This window comes from Dromiciops gliroides, chromosome 1 (genome assembly GCF_019393635.1).
Source record: "Dromiciops gliroides isolate mDroGli1 chromosome 1, mDroGli1.pri, whole genome shotgun sequence".
Taxonomy (NCBI): Eukaryota; Metazoa; Chordata; class Mammalia; order Microbiotheria; family Microbiotheriidae; genus Dromiciops; species Dromiciops gliroides.
Genome location: NC_057861.1, coordinates 30343961 through 30369808, shown reverse-complemented (window position 1 = coordinate 30369808; position 25848 = coordinate 30343961). Strand labels below are relative to the sequence as shown.

Genomic DNA, 25848 nt, shown 5'->3' with positions numbered 1-25848 from the left:
TTCCTTCCTTCCTTCCTTCCTTCCTTCCTTCCTTCCTTCCTTCCTTCCTTCCTTCCTTCCTTCCTTCCTTCCTTCCTTCCTTCCTTCCTTCCTTCCTTCCTTCCTTCTTTCTCCTCCCCCCCCACCCCCGCAGGGCAGTGAAGGTTAAGTGACTTGCCCAGGGTCACACAACTAGTAAGTGTCAAGTGTCTGAGGCTGTATTTGAACTCAGGTCCTCCTGAATCCAGGATCCATGCTTTATCCACTAGCTGCTCCCAGGGGAAGGATTTCAGTCTAGGTTGTACTGTTTCCACATGGTTTTCTCTACTCCATACCACTGCATAGCCTTGAAAAATCTTTACAAACACAGGTGGAGAAGGTGTGTGGGGAGAGGAAAGACAGATTTTGTGAGGCTTTATGCGGCTGTTCCAGAAGTCTGAGTGTGGCCCCTCTACCTGGCCATACGGAACCACGGGAATGAGTTTTTAGTTCCCAAGCCTTGGGCCTTCTCCCTACATCCTTGTCTTCAGTTTGGAGAGCAATGAATGGAGAGTGTAGCAGGCCTGTCGATCAGCACAGATGGGGAGGATATTGACTTTTTTTTTTTGGCGGGGCAATGGGGGGTTAAGTGACTTGCCCAGAGTCACACAGCTAGTAAATGTCAAATGTCTGAGGCTGGATTTGAACTCAGGTCTAAGGCCAGTACTTTATCCACTCCGCCACCTAGCTGTCCCCCCGGATATTGACCTTTTGCCTGCTCATCCTCTCCATTCTTTTCTCTCCTAACCTCTCCCACTTTTATGTCTTTCTTGACAGGTCCTGGATGACCCGAATGAGGACCATCTGTACATGGGTAAGAGAGCCAGCTTTCCCATCCACTGCCCCGATCTTGCGCCAGCCAGAGCCCCAGGGACCTTTCCTTCTCTGTTTGCTGAGGTGGCCCCTTCACTTGCCATAATAGCTTATATTTCTACAGCACTTGAAAACTGTCTAGACATTTTATACCCATCATCTCATTTGAGCCTTATGACAACTTGGTTTGGAGAAGGGGCTGTTATTATCCCCATTTTACAGATGAGCAAACAGAAACACAGAGCAGTTAACTAAGTGACTTGTTCATAGTACTGAGGCTAGAGTGTGTGTCTGGGGCAGGATTCGAATCTAGGTCTTCCTGATTTTAGGTGGGCAATGTGGTACAGTGGAAAGAGTTCTGGCTCTAGGGCGGAGGATAGGCAGGGAAAAGAACTTGGACCTGTGATTTATTTGGTATAGGGGCTCCCAGGTGAGGGAATTCCCTCCATCAATGCAGGTTAGCCCCTTCCTTGCCATGTAAAGTCTTTGAGAGTTATTGCCTAGGATACTGAGGGGTTAGATAACTTATCAGGGATCACACAGCCTGCATGTGTCAAAAGTGGGAATTGGGGGCAGCTAGATGGTGCAGTGGATAGAGCACTGGCCCTGGATTCAGGAGGACCTGAGTTCAAATCCGGCCTCAGACACTTGATACTTACTAGCTGTGTGACCCTGGGCAAGTCACTTAACCCCAATTGCCTCACACACACACACACAAAAAAGTGGAAATTGGGCCCAGGTCTTTCTGGTTTTGAGGCTAGCTTTCTCTCCATTAGGCCTCCCATAGAGTTGGAGGACTTGGGTTCAGATCTTGCCTCTGACACTACCTGTGCCATCTTGGAAAATCTGTTCACCTCTCTGGGCCTCAATTTCTTCATCTTTAAAATAATAATAATAATAATAATAATAGCTAACACTTATATAGTGCTTAAAGCTTTGGAAAGCACTTTACAAATATTATCTCATTTGATCCTTACCCACCATTTGATTACCCACCACTTTATAGATGAAGAAACTGAGGCAGACTGCACATAAATGGTTTGCCCAGGGTTATACAGCCATAGCTGTCTGTCTGTCCATCTGTCTGCCTCTGTCTGTCTAGATATATGTAGCTATTACTGGCTCTCTGTCTCTCTGTTTCTTGTCCCTCTCTCCTTTCTCTTCCTTATCTTTTGTCTTGTCTTCTCTCTAGAAAGGTTCTTGTCCCTAAGGAGATTCCAGTTCAAAGGGGAGGCAGGTTAGGGTTTAGCAGTCACTACTGTAACAATCTCACTTAGCAGTTCAGATAAGAAGGAAGGAAACAAACATTTATTAAGTGCCCACCACGTTCCAGGCACTATGCTAAGTGCTTCATGAATATTATCTTATCTGAGTTTCACAACAACCCTGGACAGTAGGTGGAATTATTATCCCCATTTTATAGATGAAACTGAGGCAGGCAGAAGTTAAATGACTTGCCCATGGTCACACAAACTAGTAAGTGGTTAAGTCTGGATTTGAACTCAGGTCTTCCTGACTCCAAAACCTAGCTGATTTTCTTGATAGACAAGAGGAAAATCCCAGATAATAATTAAAAAAAACAAACCCCGAACCAAGAAGAATCTTTCCTTTTGGGTCTGGGACTACATCCTGGACCATATTATGCTTTTGCAGTCACAAGTCCCTCTTTCTTTTTTTTTTTAGTGAGGCAATGGGGGTTAAGTGACTTGCCCAGGGTCACATAGCTAGTAAGTGTTAAGTGTCTGAGGCTGGATTTGAACTCAGGTACTCCTGACTCCAGGGCCGGTGCTCTATCCACTGCACCACCTAGCTGCCCCCCTCTTTCTAATTATGGTTGGTTTGGGCTCATGTGAAAATGAACTTGTGTTTCCTGAGTCTACGCCAGATAACAGTGGGCAGGGAGGATTCAGCGTCCTGGGAGTGGAGGGAAGGAGGCGGGATGAGGGAGAAGGCAGCAGCCTGTGCTTTCAACACTGTGGATCATCCCCACTCACGGGGAGAATAGAAAGCTCACTGTGCAGAATGCCAGATGGGACTCGTCTCCTCGTGAGACTGGCCACGTAGTCCCAAGAGTCTGCTCTTACTCAAAGCATCTTGGGAAACTCCTCTTTGGAAACCCCAGCATCCCAGGGCAGGAAAGGACCTCAGAGATCACCTGGCCGAAGACACAGGAAGTGCCCAGTCTCCCTTATAGAATACCCCTGACTGCCCAGCCTCTGCTCAGAGACCTCTAGGGGTGGGGAACTCACCAGCTCCTGGAGCTCACCCCTTCCTCTTCTGGACAGATCTCACTGTTCAGAAGTTTTTTTCTCAGAGGCACCCACTAAGGGACCCAGTAGATAGGGTGATAGCCTTAACAAGACCTGAGTTTGAGTGTTGCCATAGACACATACTAGCTGTGTGACCTTGGGCAAGTCCTTTAACCTCTTTTGGCCTCAGTTTCCTCATCTGTTAAATTAGAATGATAGCGGTACCTACCTCATAAGGCTGGTGTGAGGCTCAAACGAAATAACATACGTAAAGCACTTTGCAAACTTTAACACATGTAAATGCCAGTTATTATTATAATATCCAGCAGAAACCGGCCTCTCTGTAACTGTAGCTTGCTGCTCCTGGTTATTCCCCCTGGGCACCAAGTCCAACCCACGCTTGTATATCATCGCCCTTCAAATTTAAGAACCATAATATTCTCCTACTTCCCTACCTTCCCAACCCTCCCCCAGCCTTCTTGTCCGCAGACTAAATCATTTTGGCTGCTTCAACTTTGCCCAACACTGTCTCCAGTCCTCTCCCCCTTCTCTGTATACTATTCACCCATCTCACTGTAATTTCTATAATATGCCCAGAGCTGATCACATTACTTGAGATGTTCTCTGTCTAGGGCAGAGAGCAGCAGCCTGCTCACCTCTCTTGTTCTAGACATTAGACCCCTAGTCATATAGCCTGAGATCCCATTGGTTTCCTCAGTTCCATGGTAGGTTGTATGGTGCTTTCAGACCACTATGACCCCCAGCTCTTTTTCATATGAGTCAATGAGCACAAGAATTGTGGCCCAGCTACATCTCTTCCCCTTCTTATACTTGTGAAGTTGATTTTTTGTGGGGCCAGAGCAGCCCAAGTGTAGGCTTTCAAGTTTTTTTTGGATCCTTAATTCTGTCATCCCAGAGTGTTAGCTATCCCACCCCGCTTCCTGTCATCTCCTGATTTGAAAAGCACACACCATCTGTCCCTTAATGCAGCTCATTGATAAAAATGGTGAATTATGATCATGAAGCCTAAAGAGAATTATAAATCTATAAATGTGAGTTATTGCTAAGAGCTTTCCTCACCCCCCCAAAAAAAAAATCCTATGAAGGAAATCTGTTATATATCTAGGTCCTGATTAGCGCAAATAATGAGTCCCTTGAAGTGGTTGCATTATTCAAATTTGTATCACATTTTCCTCTGCTTTGGGAATTTGGCCTTAATGTTAGAGGAGTAGTTGGAATATTGTGGATTTTTTGTTTTTGTTTTTGCAGGGCAATGAGGGTTAAGTGACTTGCCCAGGGTCACACAGCTAGTAAGTGTCAATGTCTGAGGCCACATTTGAACTCAGGTCCTTCTGAATTCAGGGCTGGTGCTTTATCCACTGCGCTACCTAGCTGCCCCTCATATTTTCCTCTGGCTGGAATGAATGATCATCTTTTACATAATTATAACGTTGAATGATTCGAATTCAAGTCCATGTGATCACTTCAGGGGATTCATTATTCATAGTAGTTAGCACCTAGCTGTACTGATTTTATAGATGAAGAAACTGAAACTGACCAGGCTAGTTAAGTACTGGAGGAGAGATTCAAACCCAGGTCTTCTTGACTCCAAGTCTAGTTCCCTACCCACTATGCCTCATGGTGTATACATCCCCTCTCTCCCTAAGAGTTGAACCAAATTGCCTAATAATAACACAACTGAGTTACATAGTACATGTCACTTTACACTTATGTACATTACCCATTAACAGAAAGAAAGGATGTGTCTGATAACTCTAATGGTTTAGTATGAATATTGTCCAATATGTTTGACCCAGGTTTTGAATGCCTAACCATGATGAATTTATTGATATTGTCTTGTTCTTTGTATGGGTTGTTTTTTTGGGCTCTACTTTCTTCAGTCTGCATCAGTTCCTACAAGTCTTCTTGTGTTTCTCTGGATTCTTCATTCATCCTTCCCAATGGTGCAGTGATGCACCATTCTCTTCCTGTACCATGTTTCACATCCAGGTTTTTGTTATTACATGGAGGTCTTCTCTTGGTGTCAGTTACCTCTGGGGGGTGTTGGGGGGGAGGTTATTGTGCTTGGTGTTTGTTAAATAAAATCATAGAATATTAGACTTTAATTTCTACATCTGACTCATTGCCCTAGCGTAGGACCCTTCAGACAGTCTGATGAAACTTAGGGACCCCTTCTCAGAAGAATAATAGCTAACATTTAGATAATGCTTGCTATGTGCCAGGAATTGTGCCAAGCATTTTACAATTATTATCTCATTTGATCCTCACAACCACCCTGGGATCCAGGTGTTATTAATATTCCCATTTTAGAGATGAAGAAACTGAGGCAAATATAGGTTAAGTGACTTGCCCAGGCTCACACAGCTAGTATGTGTCTGAGGCTGCATTTGAATGCAGTTCTCCCTGACTCTAGGCCTGGTGTTTTGTGTACTACGTCACCACCTAGCTATACCAAATTGTGAACCCAGGTCTCTGATTCCAAATTTGTTGTTGTTTACTCCCCCATTGGCTGTCTTGGGGCCCCGAAGGTTTGATCATCATAACCTGAATCTCTCTGCACCCCTTCATCCCCATCTGAAGTCCCTAGAATTATTTAACAATTTGGGCCAGAAATGGGCTGGTTTTATACAGATAAAATCACTCACTCCTGGATGGTTTACAGTATTTGGGTGGAGTGAGGTGGAAGCAGGGAGGGAATTGGACATTAGTGAGGTTTCATAAACCAGTCCTTAGCCATAAAGACTAAAATAACCCTGAGAAATGTGGGCCAGATCCGGTCTCTGTGATGCGCCAGCTGCTCAGACACCTGGTTGAGTTCTCCTCTTGTCTTCTTCTCTAAGGTCTTTTCCAAAACACATTGACATCGCACGCTCAGCTGTGGTCACTGGTGTTTTGTACTAACTTGTAGTTGCCTGGCACACATCATTTTTATATTTAAGGTTTGGAGAGGGTACACTGTATTGTGGCAGACGATAGCAGCCTACTGTGGGAAAGGTGGCTGTTAAACTTGGCTGGAGTCAGGAGACCTGGATTTGAATTATCCTTCTTATGCAATCGATGCTATGGGCATTTTTGTTGTTGTTCTTGAGTTGTTTCAGTTGTGTCTTATTCTTCCTGACCCCTTTTGGGATTTTCTCGGAAAAGATACTGGGGGTGGTTTGCCATTTCCTTCTCCAGCTCATTTTACAAATAATATATTTTTAAAAAATTTTCCCCAGTTACATGTAAAGACAGTTTTTAATATTCATTTTAAAAAATTTGGAGTTCCAAATTGTCTCTTCCATTCTCTTCTCTCCTCCCTCCCTGAGGTAGTAAATAATTTGATATAGATTATACATGTTCAGTTATGCAAAGTATATGACCATATTAGTAATGTTATAAAAGAAGACACAAAGCGGGGAAGAACATGAAAAAAAATACAGAAAGTGAAAAATAATATGCTTCAATCCACATTCAGACTCCATCAGTTCTTTGTCTAGAGGTGGCTAGTATTTTTCATCACGAGTCCTTTGGAATTATCTTGGTTCATTGTATTGTGGAGAATAGCTAAATCATTCACTGTTGATCATCCCACAATGTTGCAGTTACTGTGTACAATGTTCTCCTGGTTCTGCTCACTTCACTTTGCATCAGTTCATGTAAGTCTTCACAGGTTTTTCTGAGATCCACCTGCTCGTAATTTCTTATAGCACAGTAATATTCAGTTGCAGGTATACACTACAGCTTGCTCTCCAGCTCATTTTACAGGTGAGGACTTAGTCACGGACAAATCCCTTTACGTCTGAGCCTCAGCTTCCTCATCTGTGGTGTTAAGGGCTAAAATTCTAGCTAAACTATCTAAAATATCTAATGAGTGGTCGCCAATAAATTATAAGCTTTAGCAAGAGTTAGACTTTTAAGCATTTATTAAGGAGAATAAGAATTTGGTAAAGAGAGAGAGAAAGGTCTAGATTCCTATCTATTAAAGGGAGAGCGCATTTCTAGCTCCCTTCTCCGCCAGAGTCCAGAGGAAAGAGCCCGAGACTGAGCGCCAGTCTCTTCCTTCCTCCTCCCACTAGCCCGCGTCACTTCCTGACTCCTGGTCTTGCCCTCAAAGACCTTCCCTTCATGGGCAGAACTCCTCTACAGTAAGTATCCAGCAGGTGGCGTTATTCCAATCGTTACAGTCCCCCCTGTTGTTCCTCAAGAAACAAAATGTTTCCTTGACGGAACAGTAAAAACAATATGATAACTATTGCTAACTAATAATATGTGAACAACAATATAGAAAAGGAAGAGAGGAAAGTTTTGTCCAGAGGGGCAATTTTTTTTTTGTCCTCATGAACCGACGCTTTGACATTAGTCTTGCAAAGGGAGGGCCTCTGCAGAGAATACATGTTACAGATGGTGTATATTATAACAGAAAGAGAAAAAAACCAACAAAAAGAACAAATCAAAACTGTTCATTTAAAGTCTCTGAAAGTCTTTTCTCAGATGTCCTCTAGGTGTAGTCGTGGAATGGAAGTCTTTTCAGGGGTTGATGTGTGGATGCTGGTAATCAGCCAGGAAAATTTCCTACAAAATTGAGCTTAACACAACTTTAAAATAGCTTTGTCAATAATCAAATCAAACAATGAAAGTTCTCAAAAACATGTCTAAGGGAATTCAGAATCTTAGTTGTTATACATGAAACATATAATAAAACAAAAATTGAACCATTCTTTAAAATTATAATATTACTATAGTCCCCCCCTTATGGAGGGTAATTGAGAAGACAATTGCTGCGATATTAATTATTAAAAATAATTTTTTATCTTTGTTTCATCACTTTTTGCATCATCTGCCTAATTATCCTCATGCCATTATGAGAAATTAAAAAATCTAATATAATTGGTAACAGGTGTCAAGGCCAAATTCAACACTGTATTTATCATGACACCTGAGATAATTATGGGGGTTACCATAAAAGAACAGAGAAATGATGGGATATGAGCATTCCCACACTTGAGCAATATGTACTGCCCATACAGTATGCCAGGCTTAAAATAGGTGGATGGAATATATGTCCATGCCACCAAACATATTGGAAGAAACTGAGTCAGACTTAATCAGATGCATGGGATTGAGATGTCCATGGCATCAGGCATATAGGAGGGAGCATAGAAGCCAGGTGTAGAAGTGAGATGGGTGGGATGAATACTTCCAGCCATCTGTACAATATTGTGGGGAAAAAGAGAATAAAATATTAAACCAAGAGAATCCAACCTCAACATTTGTCAAAAGCCGTTCCCTCGGCCATACCTTGACTTCATGCATGTCTCCCCTCATGTGACAGTTCAGTGTCTGCTCTTGCATGTATTCCTCTTGTGATTGGATGGCATCTTGGCCAACTGGCATCTGATAACTCAGAATAAAGGCAATTAATGTCTTAAATGATAAGTTCCCATAATCCAAGTCTCATATGGATTTAAAATTGAGGATAATAAATGATTGCAAAAAATGTGAATACATCTTGACTCAAAATATAATATATAATTATGCAACAATTTCAAATAATACCCTTTTTTTTACTTAGTATACAATTACTTTTGTGAAAAATCAGAACATACTTAAATACAAGTTAAAGCACAACAGAATCTCAAAGAACTTTTTTTTTTGAAAAAAGAAAACTTTTACAAATGTTCCCCTCTTTTTTTTTTTTTTGGGAATATGCTTATCAAAAATAATACTTCTAGAATCAATTTACACTTGCCATGGCAACCAATTTGCCAGGGAAATGCTTTAAAGAGTTTGATCAAATAATCAGTTGAGAAAAAATAACAAAAACAAACAACTCAGAATATGGGAGCACAATACTCCTAGAATTAACATTGTATTATGAAATCAAAACCATGTTTCAAAATTAGATAGATGAATGAATAGAAGAAGATACACGTGGAACAATAAAAGACAATGAAATTCAAACTAGGGAAATCTAAATGAATATGAACTTAATATCAATAAGAGTATTATAAAATATAAACTGGACCACATGACTATAAAAAGCTTTTACAAATATTCTCTTTGTTTTAGAAACTAAGTATAAAACACAATCTCAAATGCATGAAAATCTCTACGAAAATAAACCCATACCATTAATTTCAAAATGTATGTGTAATAGCATAGAAATTCTATGTAACCTCTGAACTGACATTATTACTCTGAGTGAATTCAGAACACTTTTGATTCCGATATCTAAAATCCCCAATACTCATATCAATACCTTGCTGCTGACTTCTACATTTCTGTAAAATATATACCCTTCCATGGCAAAAGAAGCAGAGTCTTGAACTATGTTGATTGTCATTCTTATTCAGCTTAAGTTTTTCTTCTTTAACCCCTCTATATTGTCTGTCGGGCTTTTCACCATACAAATGCTTTATAAGATTACTAATTAAAGACAAAAGCAGGTTAGCAAAATTATGAACAAAACGAGCATATCTGGAATTTAAAGGGTTTTCTAAAATTGTCTCAGAAGCACAGCCAGGCTGGGGAAGGGGTGAGCCTGAAGCTGCAAATGCAGTTAGAGAAAGTTGAGCATGCGCATTAGATCTTTGGACTTCCCGGGCCAGGGAAGCAATGGGCTTGGCCATGGGAGGAGTAGAGGGTGGGGTTTGGAGAGGAGGGGAGGGACCAGAGCAATTAGAATCAGACTTGATTTTGAACTCAGGCCTGGATTCCTCTTCCCCCACTTTGCCTCCAGGTGCTAGGGGATTAAAAGCTTCTAGAGGGTGGGTCATTGCCTCCAGGCATGCAAAATTAGAGCAACAATTAGTGTTAGAACTGGGAAAAGCTGCGGGAATCTCTTCAGGTTTCTCTGAAAAAGCATGGTTGGGAGAGGGAGAGATATTTCCTTGTGTGAGTAAGTTGCTGGCTCTTTTAACAAAAATAAAAAGAAAAATAGAAAATCCACAAAAACAAAGCATTAACATGATCTTATCTCCCATTTGTCTGGTTAAACAGACCAAAATCAAAAATAGGATAATTAGGGAGTTTAAAAGGTCCATTCGAAAAAATTTGAAGGAAAACACAGCCAGTACACCAGTACTTAGCAGTTAAAGGGAGAGGGAGGGGAAATTTCTTACCCAACCAGCAGATCAGAAGAAGACTGAGGGTTAGCTTTCCTCTTCGTGGTCAGCCATCTGTTAAGGGCTAAAATTCTAGCTAAACTGTCTAAAATATCTAATGAGTGGTCGCCAATAAATTATAAGCTTTAGCAAGAGTTAGACTTTTAAGCATTTATTAAGGAGAATAAGAATTTGGTAAAGAGAGAGAGAAAGGTCTAGATTCCTATCTATTAAAGGGAGAGCACATTTCTAGCTCCCTTCTCCGCCAGAGTCCAGAGGAAAGAGCCCGAGACTGAGCGCCAGTCTCTTCCTTCCTCCTCCCACTAGCCCGCGTCACTTCCTGACTCCTGGTCTTGCCCTCAAAGACCTTCCCTTCATGGGCAGAACTCCTCTACAGTAAGTATCCAGCAGGTGGCGTTATTCCAATCGTTACAGTGGAATGAGGCAGATAACACCCGCACTACCCACCTACCTGGGCTGTTGCTTTTATGAACCTTAAAGTGCTGTGGAGAGGCGGATTTTAATATGTGTTTCCTTTCCTGAGAATAACAAGTGCGCAGGGAAGCTAAAGGCATTTTAATTCTCCGTTTTGGAGGAATTCCTTCCCCTTTGCTTTCCCATCCCCTAATGGGTATAAACTTTGAGGGTATTTTGGGGAAAACTGGCAGAATAAAGTGAACTCTAGTTGGCCATGGGCGTGGGCTGTGAAGGGGAGGGGAGGATAAGACTAGATTGTAGAAGGACCAGCTCCTAATTTGTCACTTTCTCTTTTCTTACAGTGTTTGAACTGGTCAATCAGGGGTGAGTATTTCAGGCTAAGCTGAGGGCTGTGAGCAAAGAGGCTGGGGGAGGGGAGTAATTACATCAAACTAATTAGATTTTTTTTTTTTTTGGTCGATGAATGTTCAGGCCTGTAATGGAAGTACCAACAGTCAAGCCACTGACTGAGGACCAGGCCCGATTCTACTTCCAAGATCTGATCAAAGGCATTGAATACTGTAAGCCAGTCTTGAATAAGTCTGAGAGGAGAGTAGGGTAATCAGGGGGTGGAAGCATTTTGGGGTTTCCTGAATTTCCTTATGAGGAGAACATTCTCTAAGACATATTCATAAACTGCTCCAGGCTCTGCAGTGACTACTTCTGGTCAGATTTTTTTTGTTGTGGTTCAGTCACATCTGACTTTTGGTGACCCCGCGTGGGGTTTTCTTGGCAAAAATACTGGCGTGGTTTGTCATGTCCTTCTCCAACTCATTTGACAGTTGATGAAACGGAAGCAAACAGGTTTAAATGACTTGCCCAGGGTCACACAGCTAGTAAGTATCTAAGGCCAGATTTGAACTCAGGTCTTCCTGACTCAAGGCCTGGCACTTTATCCACTGTGCCTTCTAGCTGTCCATTACGGTCAGAAATCAAAGACAAATCTTGGGTGAATAAAAGTCAGGATATCTCTTACAAAGCACTGAGGTCATCATGGTTGGCTAAAAGCTCAAAGGATTGAAAGGTGGACAATCGTTAGGGAAGAACAATTAGTAAGATATGATATGGATTATCCTTTGTTTACACTTCAAACCAACCAGCCACAAATCTTGGGTATTTAATTAATAAGCTTCTCCTTAAATCAAGGCATTTTGTAAATGGAAGGAAGGGAGAATTTATGAATAAGTGCATACTAAGTGCATATAGATATATCATTTGATCCTCACAACAATTTTGGGAAGGTAGGTGTCATTTTTATTCCTATTTCACAGTTGAGGAAACAGAGGCAGACAAGTTAAGTCACTTGGCCAGGGTCACACAGCTAACAAGTGTCTGAAGTTAGATTTGAACTCAGGCCTGGCCCAGTTGGTCGACCTAATTGTCTCATGAGAATGTGCTTGGATCTCCCAGGTCTCTCTTATCTGGGAGCCAAGGTCAGTGAAAGCAATATCAATCCAATGTGACTTTAACACTTAGTTTTGGGAACAGAAGGATAATTTGAGGAGTTTGCAATAAGGTACAGGCTTCCAGACTCCTGGCCAGCCTTGATTATCCCTGAGGAAGTTTGGAATCTTCCCTGACACATTTTTCCCATTTGAGGAGGTGGAGAAAGCACATGTGTTGGTCTCAGGAGATCTGGTTTTGAGTCCAGGCTACCACTGGTCAGCTGTTTGACTTTGCTTTCACTGTAGCTTCCCAGTTTCCTCATCTGTGGAATGGGGACAATACTACTAGTGCTCTGGGGTTGCTAGAGTTGGGGAAACACTTGATCAGTTCTGTGAGTGTCTGAGCTTTTTTGATGTTATCTTATGTCTGACGTGAGCCCCACTCCCTCCGCAGTGCATTACCAGAAGATCATCCACCGGGACATCAAACCTTCCAACCTCCTGGTTGGAGAGGACGGGCACATCAAGATCGCCGACTTCGGCGTGAGCAATGAATTCAAGGGCACCGATGCCCTCCTCACCAACACCGTGGGCACACCCGCCTTCATGGCCCCTGAAACGCTGTCTGAGACCCGAAAGATCTTCTCTGGGAAGGTAGTATGGGCAGGTGGGTGGGGATGGATGCGTCCCATCCATTGTAAAGAGCTTAGCTAGATAGAAAAAGCATTCATTGAGCATTTACTGTATGCTTAATGCCAGGGAGGCAAGTACAAGCAAGCGAGAAGATCCCTGCCCTCCAGGGGCTTACATTCTAATAGGGGAACATATAAAACAGGGAGCTGGAGAAGGGGGGACCAAGGTGGCATCTTGGTGTGAAGGGGGCTGGGAGCTGTCACAAGAGCTGGTTTTGGGCAAGATGAAGAAGCAGCTCATCTAGCAGAGCTGGGTGACTCAGGAGCAGGGTCCGAGGTTAGGGAGTGTTGTAGGGGGAGGTGAGGATGGTGGCTGGAGTGTAGGTGGCATGATGTGGAGTTGGCTGGGACGTAGCATGAAAGCCTGCTTCTAGACAAGATAAGGCAAAAGGTCACCTGTGAGACTGAGGGGATGCAGGTCAGTGAACAGAGCTTGGGCTTGGAGTCAAGAAGACGTGGCTTCAAATCCTTCCTTTGACGCTTGCTCTGTGACCCTGGGCAAGTCAAGTTACCTCTGAGACTTCTTCTTCATCTGTAAAAGGGAGATATTCATGGTTGTAGTGTCCCTTCCTCAGTAAGTTGTTTTGAGGCTAAAAGGAGACTATTTCTACTACGAAGTGCTTTGTAAACTTTAAGGTCCTTTAAGAAGGCCAGAAGTTGAGGCAGCTAGGTGGAGCCATGGTGCACAGAGCTCTGAGCCTGGAGTCAGGAGGAACTGAGTTCAAATCTGGTCTCAGGCACTAGCTGTGTGACCCTGGGCAAGTCACTTAACCCTGATTGCCTCAAAAAAAAAAATGCCAGATGTTTCTGCTGCTGCTATTGTCATTTATCCCCACCCCACCTGCTAGGGCATCTTCTTTTTTTTTTTTTTTCAGGCTTTGGACGTGTGGGCCATGGGAGTGACTCTCTACTGCTTTGTCTTTGGCCAGGTAAGTCAGTGGTCGCATTTTTTCCTTCCCCCACCTCCTACCTAATCTGTTTGGGGAAGGAAGCAGTGCTGTCCCTCTCATCACCAAGCACTCACTCTCATAAAATCATAGAACTGGGAAGGATCTTAGAAGCCACCAAGTCCGACCCTTTCGTTTTACAGATGGGGAAACTGAGGCCTTTCAGGGACATCGTAAGTAGAAGAGCCAGAATTTGAACCCAGGTCCTTTACCTCAAAATCTAGCATTCGTTCATCAAGTTGAGACTGTGACCTTCATAGGCTTCTAGGGTGCGCCACAGTGTTGGCTCTGGAGTGTTGGACCTAGATTGGGGAAGACCTGATGAGTCAACATGCAGTCTCAGACCCTTACTTATAAGCTATGTTGTTCTGGGCAAGTCAGTTAACCCGGCTGAGTCCGTGTCCTCATCTGTAAAATGGGCTGCCTCCCAGGACTGTCAGGAGGATGAAGTGAGATAATATTTGTGAAGCGCTACATACACGCGAGCCGGTAATATCACCATCATCATTGTTCTTGTTCTTGCTATCGTGGTTTCAGGCAGCCATTTTTCCCGTTTCTCTAGCGAGATCCGAGGATGCAGAAGGGCGCCCTTTCCCATTTGTGCCCTTGATCCTCTGTCCAGGGAAGTTTGAATCTCTGGTCCTAGGAAGGCAGCTGCTTTCTGAGGAGGGATAGCGATGCTCTCTGGATGCGACCCTTGGCAGGGAGGGGGCCAGAAAGGCCTTTTCCACGCAGTGACCTGATAGAAAGCCCTGTACAAACTGTCACTTTCCACACCAATGTCTATGGTGATCACTAACGGGATTCTGCTCTGTGAGAGCCCAGGGCCCCTGTCTTATTCATCCTTTGTCCCCAAGGCTTCTCACACTGGGTCCTGTGTGTACTAGGTGCTCAGTTACCATCTCTTGAATGAATCAGTTATTAATAGTGAGCATGTGGGGCAGCCAGGTATAAGAGCTGGAGAGATGATCTCAAAGTCAGAAAGAACTGAGTTCAAATCCTGCCTCTGACACATCTAGTTATATGACCCTGTGTACTCCAGACAGAGCTCTAAGATGAATGCATCGGGGAAGAGAATTTCCATGCTGAGGGCTCCCCATGTAGGTGAAATTGTTGGTCCCGGCTAAGAAAAATCACAGGCATATGAGAGTTAGGCACTGTGAGAGTCAGTGTCATTTTTTGGGGAGGGAGGAAGTAGAGAAGGGCCTTCTTTTGGTGAAATGGGGAAAACAAGACACTCAGAAGTCATATGGAAAAGTCTAGTAGGACAATTTAGCCACTGATGTCTTCAGTTTCTCCCAAGATTTGGGGGACAGTCGTTTTTGCCCCTGCTCTGGACCTGCCTCGGTTTCCCCATCTGTGACACAAGGAATAATCCTAGCCACCCAGACTCAGAGGATGGTCCTTTTGACACAAAAGTGTCTTGAATATTCCTAAAGAGATGTATGGGAGTCAGCCAAGGGTTTGCTGGTAAATGTTTTAACAACCAGCTCTCTGGGAGGGAAAACATGCACAAGACACTTTTAAGCTTAAATTGCATTATTAACATTTTTTCCATCTCTGTTCCTAAATCTGGACAATTAATAGAACAATAAATTGAGCCCTGATCTGTAGTGTTTGCCAATTTCTAAGGTGTAAATGCTCACACTGAAAATTTAACCACCAGCTATCTGGAGCCAATTCCCAAGGTGCAAACGCTCACATAAAAATCTAACCACAGTCTCTCTAGAGCCTATACGTGTTGGCTTTGGCATACCATTGGAGTCAACTGATTCTTCCCTCTTTGTCTCTTTTCTCTAGTGTCCATTTATGGATGAACGGATCTTGTCTTTGCATAGTAAGATCAAGAGCCAGGCCCTGGAGTTCCCAGACCAGTAAGTACCACCCCAAACCTCTAACACATCTCACATTTGTCCCCTTTTTTTTATTCACAAGATTACCCACTCTAATTCTGGCCCTTAATGCCTCCACTTCCCATCTCCATGCCTTTGCATAAGCCATTCCCTGTATTTAGAACACCATCTCTCCTTACCCATAGATGTATTTCAGGCATCACCTTCTATAAGAAGACTTTCATGGTCTCCCCAAGTGCTACTGCCCTCCCCACCAACCTCCTTGTATTTATTCTTTTTATATTTTATACTGTATATATTTACTTTTGTTTGTTTGAGGCAATCAGGGTTTAGTGACTTGTTCATGGTCACACAACTAGGAAATAACTGAGGCCAGATTTGAACTCGGGTCCTCCTGACCCCAGGGCCAGTGCTCTAGCCACTGCACCATCTAGCTGCTCCTATGTGTTTGGGGGCTGTTAAGGGCTGTTAAGGGGTCTCCTGAACTTGTCTTTTTGAGTCATAATATTTTCCAGAAACACTGAACCCAGAGCATTCAGAAGACCCTTAATATGTCAAGGATGAAGCCCTCCCACCCCCTCCAGATGACATAATTTGTTGTTTGCATCCCAAGCTGGACTCCCTGTGCGTCCTTGGGAGTTAAGACAGGTGCTGGGACAGCGGGGTGGCACAGTGGATAGAGCCCCGGCACTGAAGTTGGGAGGGCCTGAGTTCAAATCTCACCTCAGACACTAGCTGTGTGACCTTGGGCAAGTCGATTGCCTTAAATATCCGGGGCCCATGGGCCCAGATGGCTGTGAAGGAGAGAGTGAGTTTGGTGGTCTTGCACAGCCCTCCACCACTTAAATCCATTCTACTGCATGTCATGATATCACCCTGATGTCATGGTCCTCTTTGAGAACGAAGGACAAACAACAAGACAGGTACCAGATAGTCTGCACTAGGCTTGTGCAGCTGGGACCCTGTAGATAAGTAGACCCTCCCATCTTCATAGTCCGGCAGTTCCCAAGGGAAAAGAATGTGGCTTCTGCCACCACCTTGTTCCTCAGGGTGGGGGGGGGAACTATTTCAGTCATTGTACTGATATCCCCAGCACCTAGCACAATGCCCAGCACACAGTAGGTACTTAATGTCTGTCAATGTGGTGGTTGACTGACTGTCTTCTCCATCCCAGACCTGATATTGCTGATGATCTTAAGGACCTGATTGTGCGCATGTTGGACAAGAACCCCGAGTCCAGGATCATCGTCCCAGAAATCAAGGTACGGACGGCCAGCACAGCCACGGGGGCTGCTGGGATGGGGTGTGGACCAGGGCAGCAGGCACATCATGTGGCTTAGTCTCTGTCCTATGTGCTTCGACGTGTTTGGCTGACCTCCCCTGGGGCATGAGCCCCTGCTTCCTCTGCCCCAACTTCGGCTCCATGCTGGCGTCAGTGGCTGGAGCTGATCTGCGTCCGCTCCCGTCCTCCTACACTGTGCCACCTTTGGGCCGTCCTGAGCCACTAAGGGAGTGTCGATGGCATCGTGTGGTCCCGTCTGCCAGCCACTCGTGTGCCCCCATCCCAGGCCTGGCGGGCTGCTGCCCCCACCCCTTGTGCTCAGCTCGAACTGCTGCGGCCGTTCAGTTGGGCCCATCCCGCTCACCTTCCCTGTGGCAGGAGAGAGAGCACTAGTGCCTATGTTCCAAGGGGAGCACCCTGGACTGGTGAGCTGAGCCGGGCTTTGCCAGCTGAGGCCTCATTCTCTCCCTCCTGTATAGCAGGGGAGCTTCCCAGGATGCCCTGGGATGCATCATCACAGCAGCTTCACCTGCCCCTGCTGGAGCTCCCAGACACAGCCCTGTGCCCCAGAGAGGAGCAGGGGCCTCTGTCTGACTAGCTGCTTGCCCAGGAGATCTGGGCAGGGGAAGGGCCTTATCCCTAGCCAGCATGTGGAAGCCACTCTGGAATCCCAAATTGTGTCTGAGGGAGGTGGAATGAAACTGAAACGTGGCGTGTTGTGCAAAGGCAGTCGGGGAGAAAGCCCCAGACCAGAGAGGCTCAGGCTTTGCTGACAACGGCTTCCAGCCCCTTGGGCCCGGTTATAGCTTCCCTGGCCTTGTTTGTACCCTTCTGTGAAATGGGGAGACAGTTCATAGGATCGTCATGACATCATAAATCTGGACCTCAAAGGGACCTCAGAGGTAGTCTGGCCTCTTATTGTACAGTGAGCAAGATGAGGCTCGGAGAAGAGTGACTTCTCCAAGGTATCGTGGGCCCTGAGTGGCAGAGGGGCAGGCTTGAGATCTTACAAGATGGAAGCAGGAGCCAAGGCAGTAATAATTCTCCCCTGTGGTTGGCCTTAGCGAGATTGAAAGTTGGCTTTTGCCCAACGGATCTGGAGATAAGCCCAGAGTGTTTGCGATCTTGTGGTCCTCCCTCCCCTTCCTTCCATATTTCCTTCTGATTCTCCCCCCCACCCTCCCTGCTTCCTGCCACCATCCATCTGCCCGGCCGGCCCCCCTGCCTGCATGTCATGCTCTCTCTGGCCTTCTCCCCGCATGCCCCTTCTGTCCAGCCGGCAGGTCATCCGTGTTGCTTTCCGTCCTCCCGGAGGTGCGTCCCGCCCCTCACCCCTCCTATTATTCATTGAAGCTACACCCCTGGGTCACGAGGCATGGGGCGGAGCCGCTGCCAACGGAGGATGAGAACTGCACTTTGGTGGAGGTGACGGAAGAGGAGGTGGAGAACTCCGTCAAACACATCCCCAGCCTGGCGACCGTGGTAAGGCGGGCAGAGCCCACTGAGAGCAGAGACAGAGAGAGAAGGAAAGGCAGGAGCCGCTGAGAGGGAGAGCCTACCAGAGGCACTCAGGGGTGGGTCTTAGCCTCCTGGCTAACGAAGACCGAAGGGGACTGACCACCTTTTGTCTCGGAGCCCCCACCTCCATTTCTGTAAGATTGGAAACAGGGGTGCTAACTTTGGGAAACCCTGAATTTCATGCTCAGAGTAACTGGAGATGGGGTGGTGGATGGAAGGACATGGGTTGTGAGCTGGAGAGATTTTGAGGGAGCCGTAGACCACTTAAAGGGAGGGGCTGACACAGTCAAATCTCAAAATAGCCTTCATTGGAATAAGTGGATTAACAAGACCTGCTGAGGACCCTGAGTAGTTTTCCACTATTTGAGAGAGAGAGAGGGAGAGGGAGAGGGAGAGGCCAGGGCTCTCACTTGGAGGTAAAGTAAGGATAGGGACCGAATCTGTAATTTCATTGATATAAGAAACTCCCAAATGAGGAAATTGCCTCTACCAGTACAAGTTGGCACCTTTTCTGTAACTCAGAGAGTTGCCTGGTTAAGTGACTGGCTCAGAGTCACATAGCCAGTATATATCGGAGGGACTTGAATTGAAATCTCCCTGGCTGCAAGGGAATACTGTGGGCATGTTAAGCACTACACTGCCTCTCTTGAAGAAGCCTGGACAGGTCTCCCCCTCTGCCCCGGCCGACGTGACTCTCAATTTCCCAAGTAGAGGTTGCTGTGGGGTCTCCTGATGCCCCAAGTTCAGGCTCATCCCAGAAGGGGGGTCTGGAGGAGCTTGGGGGGCCCAGCCCCCTACCTTCTCAGGATGGGGAGCTGGCACCCAGGTTGGACATTTGCTCCCCAGTTCATTGGAGAATGGCTGTGAAAATGCAATAAGGGGAAACTCCCGTGGGGTCGCCAGAAACGTGCCAATCTGCCCATCAGATCTCCGACCTTCCCTTGCGGGGTACCCAGTGGGGTCATAAGGATGGCTTGTCAGACCAGACGGGAGATCTGACTGAGGGGCCTTAGGGTCAGTCTCGATAGGGCTGCTGCAGCCCCGCTCAGCTTGGAGTACCTTCCCTGGTCAGGTGGAGGAAAAGGACAGATTCTAACTTTCACTCGCTCAGCTCTGCACCTGCCGGACCCCACCCCCCTCGCCTCCTCACACACTCATTCTCTCCCCCTCCCCCCAGCCTTCGAATCTCCTGGGCCTGGAATTCATGAACATCCTTCTCTCTTTCTGTAGGGTCTCTGCATGTCAATCACAACTTAAAACCTACCCACCTCTTCACTCTTCTCCGTCTCCCCTGGGTACCCGGTGGTGTGGACCTGCCCGCTCTGGGCCCCTGAATGCCGTCCCTCGGGGTTCTTCAGTTTGTGGCTGTGGGCACAACCCCGGCCTGGGGAAGGGGAGGCATCGGGTATGGGGTGTTTGGGTCCTGATCAAAAGTGGATCCTGGGGCTCTGAACAGCCCCGGGGAAAGCCTGTGGGCCTGAGCTCTCCACCCCAGAGGCTGCTGGGAGTAGCCATTCACTGCCGTGCCTTGGAAGGGGTCTGCTCCCCATCTCCTGGGCAGTTAAGCAGAGCTCGAAGACCCTTGGAGATGTCTGTGAGCATCCAGAAGGCACCAGCCCAGCAGGACATGGCATGGGGTAGCTTGGGGAAGAGGGGACAGGGACAGCTCTGTGCTGTGAGAAAATCACTTGAGGGCACTGGGGGTGTTTTAGCTTGGAAGAGACAACTTTGAGTGGGGGAGAAGTGGGGAATATGACCTCAGTGTTCAGCTATTGAAAGGGCTGCCCCTTGGAAGAAGAAGAAGGTATTTTCTTTCTTGACCCCAGACAGTAGAAATGGGAACAATTGGGGGGGGGCAGTTTATAGAGATGCAAATTTAGATTTGAGGTTAGGAAAAAATTTCTAACAGTTTAGTTGAAAACAACAACAGTATGGAATGGACTCCCCCAGGAGATAGTAGGGCTTGGAGGCTCAAATTAAAGCATTGGGCTTAAAGTCAGGAAGACCCGAGTTCAAATTCATCCTCAGACACTAGCTGTGTGACTCTGGGCACAAATCATTTAACCTCTGCCTCAGTTTCCTCACCCGTAAAATGGAGATAAGAATAACACCAAGCTCCCAGGGTTGTTCTGATTGTAAACCATAAATCGCTATATAATAGTGGGTTCCTCCTCACTGGAAGTTCACAGGCTTCTAGCCCCAGAGCTGGAAGGGCTCTGGACTATCCCTCTCATTTTACAGTCAGGGAAATTAAGGCCAAGGGAAATTAAGTGACTTTCCCAGTGTAGAATAGCTAGTGACAGTCAGAGGCAGAATCTTCACACAGAGTCTAGACAGCCATCTGGGAGTCACAGACTCCTATTCAAGCATTAGATGGGGTACATGACCCTCAAGATCCCTTCTAACTCAGATTTTTTGATTCCTGTGAGCTAGGTTTGCTGGGCCCTCTGGTGAAGTCTTAAATTCTCTCCCCAACAAGTCTCTAAGGAAAATGGTGGGACCTCAGCTCTCTCAATTTGGACAGCTCCCTGTCCGTGGTCCTGATACCATATGCCTCCTCCATCTGTCTTCCTCCAACGTGCAAAAAGCATTCAGTCAGCTAACATTTAATGCCTGGCTTACTATCCTGTCAGGCCCTGTGCTCGGCTCAGCACACAAAGGCAAAAAGAGTCCCTTGCTCTCAAGGACTTCGTTTTCTAATGGGCAAGGAAAACATGTCTATAGGTATATACCAGATATATGCAAGAATAGATGGGAAATAATAGAAGGGAAGAAATTAGAAGCTGGAGGCCTGGGAATGACCTCCTGCAGGACAAGCAAAGCAGTCTTAGCTGCCTTGTTTGTCTACAATTCCTAGGCTACCTGGAGAGGATTAATCCATGAAAAAAAAAAAAACACTGAATGAGCCCCCATTGTGCAGAAGGCATCAAGGGAATGCAGAGATGTCTAAGATTGTTAATTTTTAAATGAAAGACATTTTTAATTAAAAAGAATCAGATGTGCAGATTGCAGCACAGAGTTGGGAGGGAGAGCGGTATTGGAGGTGACAGATTTTGGATTCAAAAAGATTTTGACATGCTAGACCTATCAGTCAGAACTAACAAAGTCACATCCAATGGGAATAAATGTAAAGTCCTGCATATAGGTCTAAACAGTCAGCACCAGGACAGGATGTAGGAAGCCTGGCGGGTCACAGGGGACCATGAGTTCAGTGTAAATTGATAGTGTGGTATAGCAGCTAAAAACACTGATATAGTCGATTGTTGGATTTTTTTTTTTTTTTTAGTGAGGCAATTGGGGTTAAGTGACTTGCCCAGGGTCACACAGCTAGTAAGTGTTAAGTGTCTGAGGCCGGATTTGAACTCAGGTCCTCCTGACTCCAGGGCCGGTGCTCTCTCCGCTGCGCCATCTAGCTGCCCCTGGATTTTTTAATATAAACCTGGAATCCGGAAGAAAGGAGATGATGTTGGACTCAGAATTGGTCAGGCTCCCTCTAAGATATCCTCATCCATCAGGACACTGCCCTTAAGGAGGACATTGACACACTGCAGGACATCCTGGGGAGGAGGGATTCTGAAACGAAGTGATAAATCCCAGCTAGAAGAACTGCGGATGCTTAGTTTTGAGGAGACACGGGTAGACTTTCAACTTGAAGATTCAGATGTGTTCTTAGTGAGATGGCGGGGGGGAAGTACCAGTGTGAGTTGTATAAATTTTGACCGTAGTAACTAGCTCCCAAGGGGTGAAAGGGTCGCAATCTGCATTGGTAAAGTTCCCCCGCCCCCAACACACATTGACAAAATAGTGGATCCTTGACAGGGTGGTTTAGACTCATAGATTTAGAGTTGGAAGGGACCTTTGAGGTCACTGAATCCAGCCTTCTCCTGGCATTGATGAGGAAACTAAGACCCAGAGAGGTTGTTTCTTGCCCAGAGTCACACAGCGAGTAAGGGTCTGAGTTGAGACTTGAACCCAGGTCCTCCTCTAGAAATTCGGCACTCTATTCACCCATACACATCGCCTTTCATTGCACAAGAAGAGAACAGAATCAGGGAATTGAGTTACATGGGATTGTTATGGAACAATTAAGGTAAGAGGGATAAGAGTCCAGAAAGAGAGGCAGTAATGGTCCTTGTAAAGGAAGTGATTAATCGTTCAACAAGCATTTATTAAGCACCTAGTATTTGCCAAACACCGTGCCCAAAATGAGGGGCATTTTGTAAGAAGGGTTGGCCAGACTCGGTAACGGAGTGCCTCTTGCTAGGTCCCTGCTTGGATCTCTCCCAAACAGGAGCAAGGTCTCTTGCTCAAAGAGCTCTGATCAGGTAGAATTGCGGCTGTCATGGCGGGGAGGCTCAAGGGGTCCAGGGGACCGAGGAGCATGAGGAAAAGGTGCAGCCCGGCTGCCCTCAATGCCTGAGCAGCCATGAACAGACTCTTCTCTTGCTCTCCAGATCCTGGTGAAGACCATGATCCGCAAACGATCTTTTGGGAACCCTTTTGAGGGCAGCCGGCGGGAAGAACGCTCCTTGTCTGCCCCTGGAAACCTGCTCACGTGAGTGCCCTTCCCCTCCCTCCCTCCCTCCCTCCTTCTCTCTCTCTCTCTCTCCCCTTCTCTCCCTCTCCCCCTTCCTCCCTCCCTCGCTCCCCCTCCAGCCTTCACAGGGGCCCTGAAGGAGAAGGCCTCTGGCTTCATTTGTCATCTATGGGCAGGGGTCCTCTCTGGGCATTGGGAACATCTGCCTCACGGCCATGAGTAAGTCACATGACTCTTCACTGTGAAATGGGGAGAAAGGATTTGTGCCTCACTCCTGATAAGATGACATGTAGAAGCCTCCTTAAATCTCAGGGGAGGAGGAGGCAGGAATGCAAAGCAGGGCGGCATAGTGGGTAGAGTGTTGGGAATCAGAAAGACCTGGGTTCAAATCCTACCTCAGTTCCTTTTTATCTGTGTGAGTGTTCAAGCTTTCTAGCCTCAACTTCTTCATCTGTAAAGTGAGAGGGTTGGAATCAATGGCCACTAAGGACCCTTTTTCCTCTAAATCTATGGTTCCATGAACCCTACTCTGCCTATCAAGTGCCTACCAAGAAGTGGCACTTCTTGGTAGATGAAGCCAATAGGGACCAGCTTGGGCCATATTGTGAATGAAGGGGTTTGGCCCCATCCTATCTGCCCCTTCTTCTTCTTCCTCCATTCCTTTCTTGGCTTCCGGCCTATGGCCTATCCTTCTGTGGCCTTGTTCTCAGTCAGCTGTCAGTCAGCTAATCCTCACTACAAGGATCCCTCTTAGGGTGGGGTTCTTGACAAAGAAAAAGTCTTTAGAAACCAAAAGAATGAATCACAGGTGGTAGAACTTTAGACTTCGTTGTAGACTATGGAGTAAGGAGAAATCTAGACAGCTATGTAGGTGGTATAGTGTCCAGAGTGGAGTCAGGAGGACCTGATTTTGAATCCTGCCTCAGACACTTACGTGTGTGTGTGTGTGTGTGTGTGTGTGTGTGTGTGTGTGTGTGTGTGTGTGAGAGAGAGACCTTGGGCAAGTCACTTAATGTCTGTTTGACTCCGTTTCCTCATCTGTAAAATGGGGATCAAGATCACTCCTACCTTACATGGTTGCTGGGAGGACCTAGTGAGCTAACATCTATAAAATGCTTTGCAAAACTATGTAAATGATAGCTATTATCTTTTCCCAAGGAAGGACCTCCCTGGGGCCTGGAGTCCCAGTCCATGACAGGGAAGCAGTAGCCCCTGCCTGAAGGCCAGCACAGGCCCTCTGGAGGCTTGTTCATTCATTCAACAAACATTGATCAAACACCTACTATGTGTCAGACACCCTGCTGGGCACTGGGTATACAAAGACCAAAATAAAATAAGACAGTCCTTGTCTGCAAGGAGCTTCCATTCTATTGTTGTCTTCCCTGTTAGACTGTCAGCTTCTTAAAGGCAAGGACTCTCCTTTTCTTATCTGTATCCCCATTGCTTAGCACAGTGCCTGGGACATAGTGGGCACTCACTAAATGTTTCTTGTATTATACAAATAAGTAAATACAAAATATTTATTTTATTTCATCAGCTTAGGGAACTCCTAGTGAGGGATTTATGCTATCAGTGCAGGTTGGCACCTTCTCTGTAACTTATTGAAAATTGTCTAGGGCACTGGGAGGTGACTTGCCCAAGGTCACACAGCCAGCATGAGTCAGAAGAAGAATCAAGTTTAGGCAGGGATACTCTCTGGGCAGACTCAGAGGTCATCTCTCTATCCACCCAATCAGTCAACAGATGTTAAGTGCTTTCTGTGTGCCAGGCTTTGTACTAAGTGCCAGGGACCCATTGACAAAAGCAAAGGCTTCTCTGCCCTCAAAGTGCTTACACTCCAGTAGGGGAGCCAACATGTGTATAAATAGGCAAGTAAAAGATCCATATAGGAAAGAGACAAAGTAACCTTAGAGAGGAAGGCATTAGCAGTTGAGGGAACTAGGGAAGGTCTCCAGCAGAAAGTGGCATTTAAACTGAGTCTTACAGGAAGCCAGCTATTTTCAGAGGGAAAGGCGAGGAGAAAAAGCAAGGGGAACTGCCTGTGCAAAGAGATGGAGGTGGGAAATGCAACATGAGGAACAGCAAATGGACCGGAGAGTTTGGGAGGCAGTAATATATAAGAAGCCTGCAAAGGGAGGAATGGGCCATGGTGTGAAGAACTTTAAATGCCAAACAAGGTTTTTGAAAAAAAAAAAAAAAGGATCACATTTTACCACTGAGGTAACAGGGAAGCACTGGAGTTTCCTGAGTGTGGGAGGGATGATCCGGTGAGATCCCCTTTAGGGAAATCACTTTGGTGGCAGAGCCTTGAGGCAGGGAGATCAGTTAGGAGGCTATTGTAACGATCCAAACAGAAGATAACAAGAGCCTAAGTTAAGTGGCTGTGTGAGTGAAGAGAAGGGGGCAGATGTCAGAGTTAGAACTGACAAGACTTGGTAACTGACTGGCTATATGAGGAGTTGAAAGTTCCTTTGATGTTGTGAATCTGGATGACTGATAGTGGTGCCCTCCACAGAAACAGGAAGTTCAGGAGCAAGATGTTTTGGGGGGGGGCAAAGATAACAGGTTCTTTTTAGACTTGTGATGTTTGAGATGTCTGGAACATACAGCCGGAGCTATCTAATAGGCTGTTGTAGCTTGGGAGAGAGGCTAAGGCTGGATATATCCATCTGAGAGTCATCTGCGTAGAGGCGGTCATCAGGAAGAGAAGGCAGGGCCGGGGACAGAGTCTTGGGGAACACTCACAGTTAGGGAACAACACTTGGATGATGATTTTTTTTTTCAGGGCAATGAGGGTTAAGTGACTTGCCCAGGGTCACACAGCTAGTAAGTGTTAAGTGTCTGAGGCCGGATTTGAACTCAGGTCCTCTTGACTCCAGGGCCGGTGCTCTATCCACTGCACCACCTAGCCGCCCCCTGGATGATGATTTAACAAAGAAGATGAGAAAGGCTGATCAGGATTAGGAGGAGC

General features: G+C 46.0%; 1 protein-coding gene across 7 annotated transcripts in view; it reads left to right on the top strand.

Annotated features, from left to right (window-relative positions):
• Nucleotides 1-25848, top strand: part of CAMKK2 (calcium/calmodulin dependent protein kinase kinase 2) — a 74843-nt gene that overhangs the window by 38886 nt on the left and 10109 nt on the right. For 3 of the 7 annotated variants that reach the window (XM_043977372.1, XM_043977368.1, XM_043977367.1), the window contains exons 7-15: nt 796-832; nt 10966-10987; nt 11096-11184; nt 12503-12702; nt 13616-13669; nt 15488-15561; nt 16715-16802; nt 18176-18304; nt 22795-22895. In XM_043977372.1, the coding sequence (XP_043833307.1) occupies nt 796-832; nt 10966-10987; nt 11096-11184; nt 12503-12702; nt 13616-13669; nt 15488-15561; nt 16715-16802; nt 18176-18304; nt 22795-22895 (794 nt within the window). Of the gene's footprint in view, nt 1-795; nt 833-10965; nt 10988-11095; nt 11185-12502; nt 12703-13615; nt 13670-15487; nt 15562-16714; nt 16803-18175; nt 18305-22794; nt 22896-23429; nt 23432-25848 lie in introns of all 7 variants that reach the window. The other 4 variants (XM_043977370.1, XM_043977369.1, XM_043977373.1 and 1 more) reach the window with 2 other exon arrangements.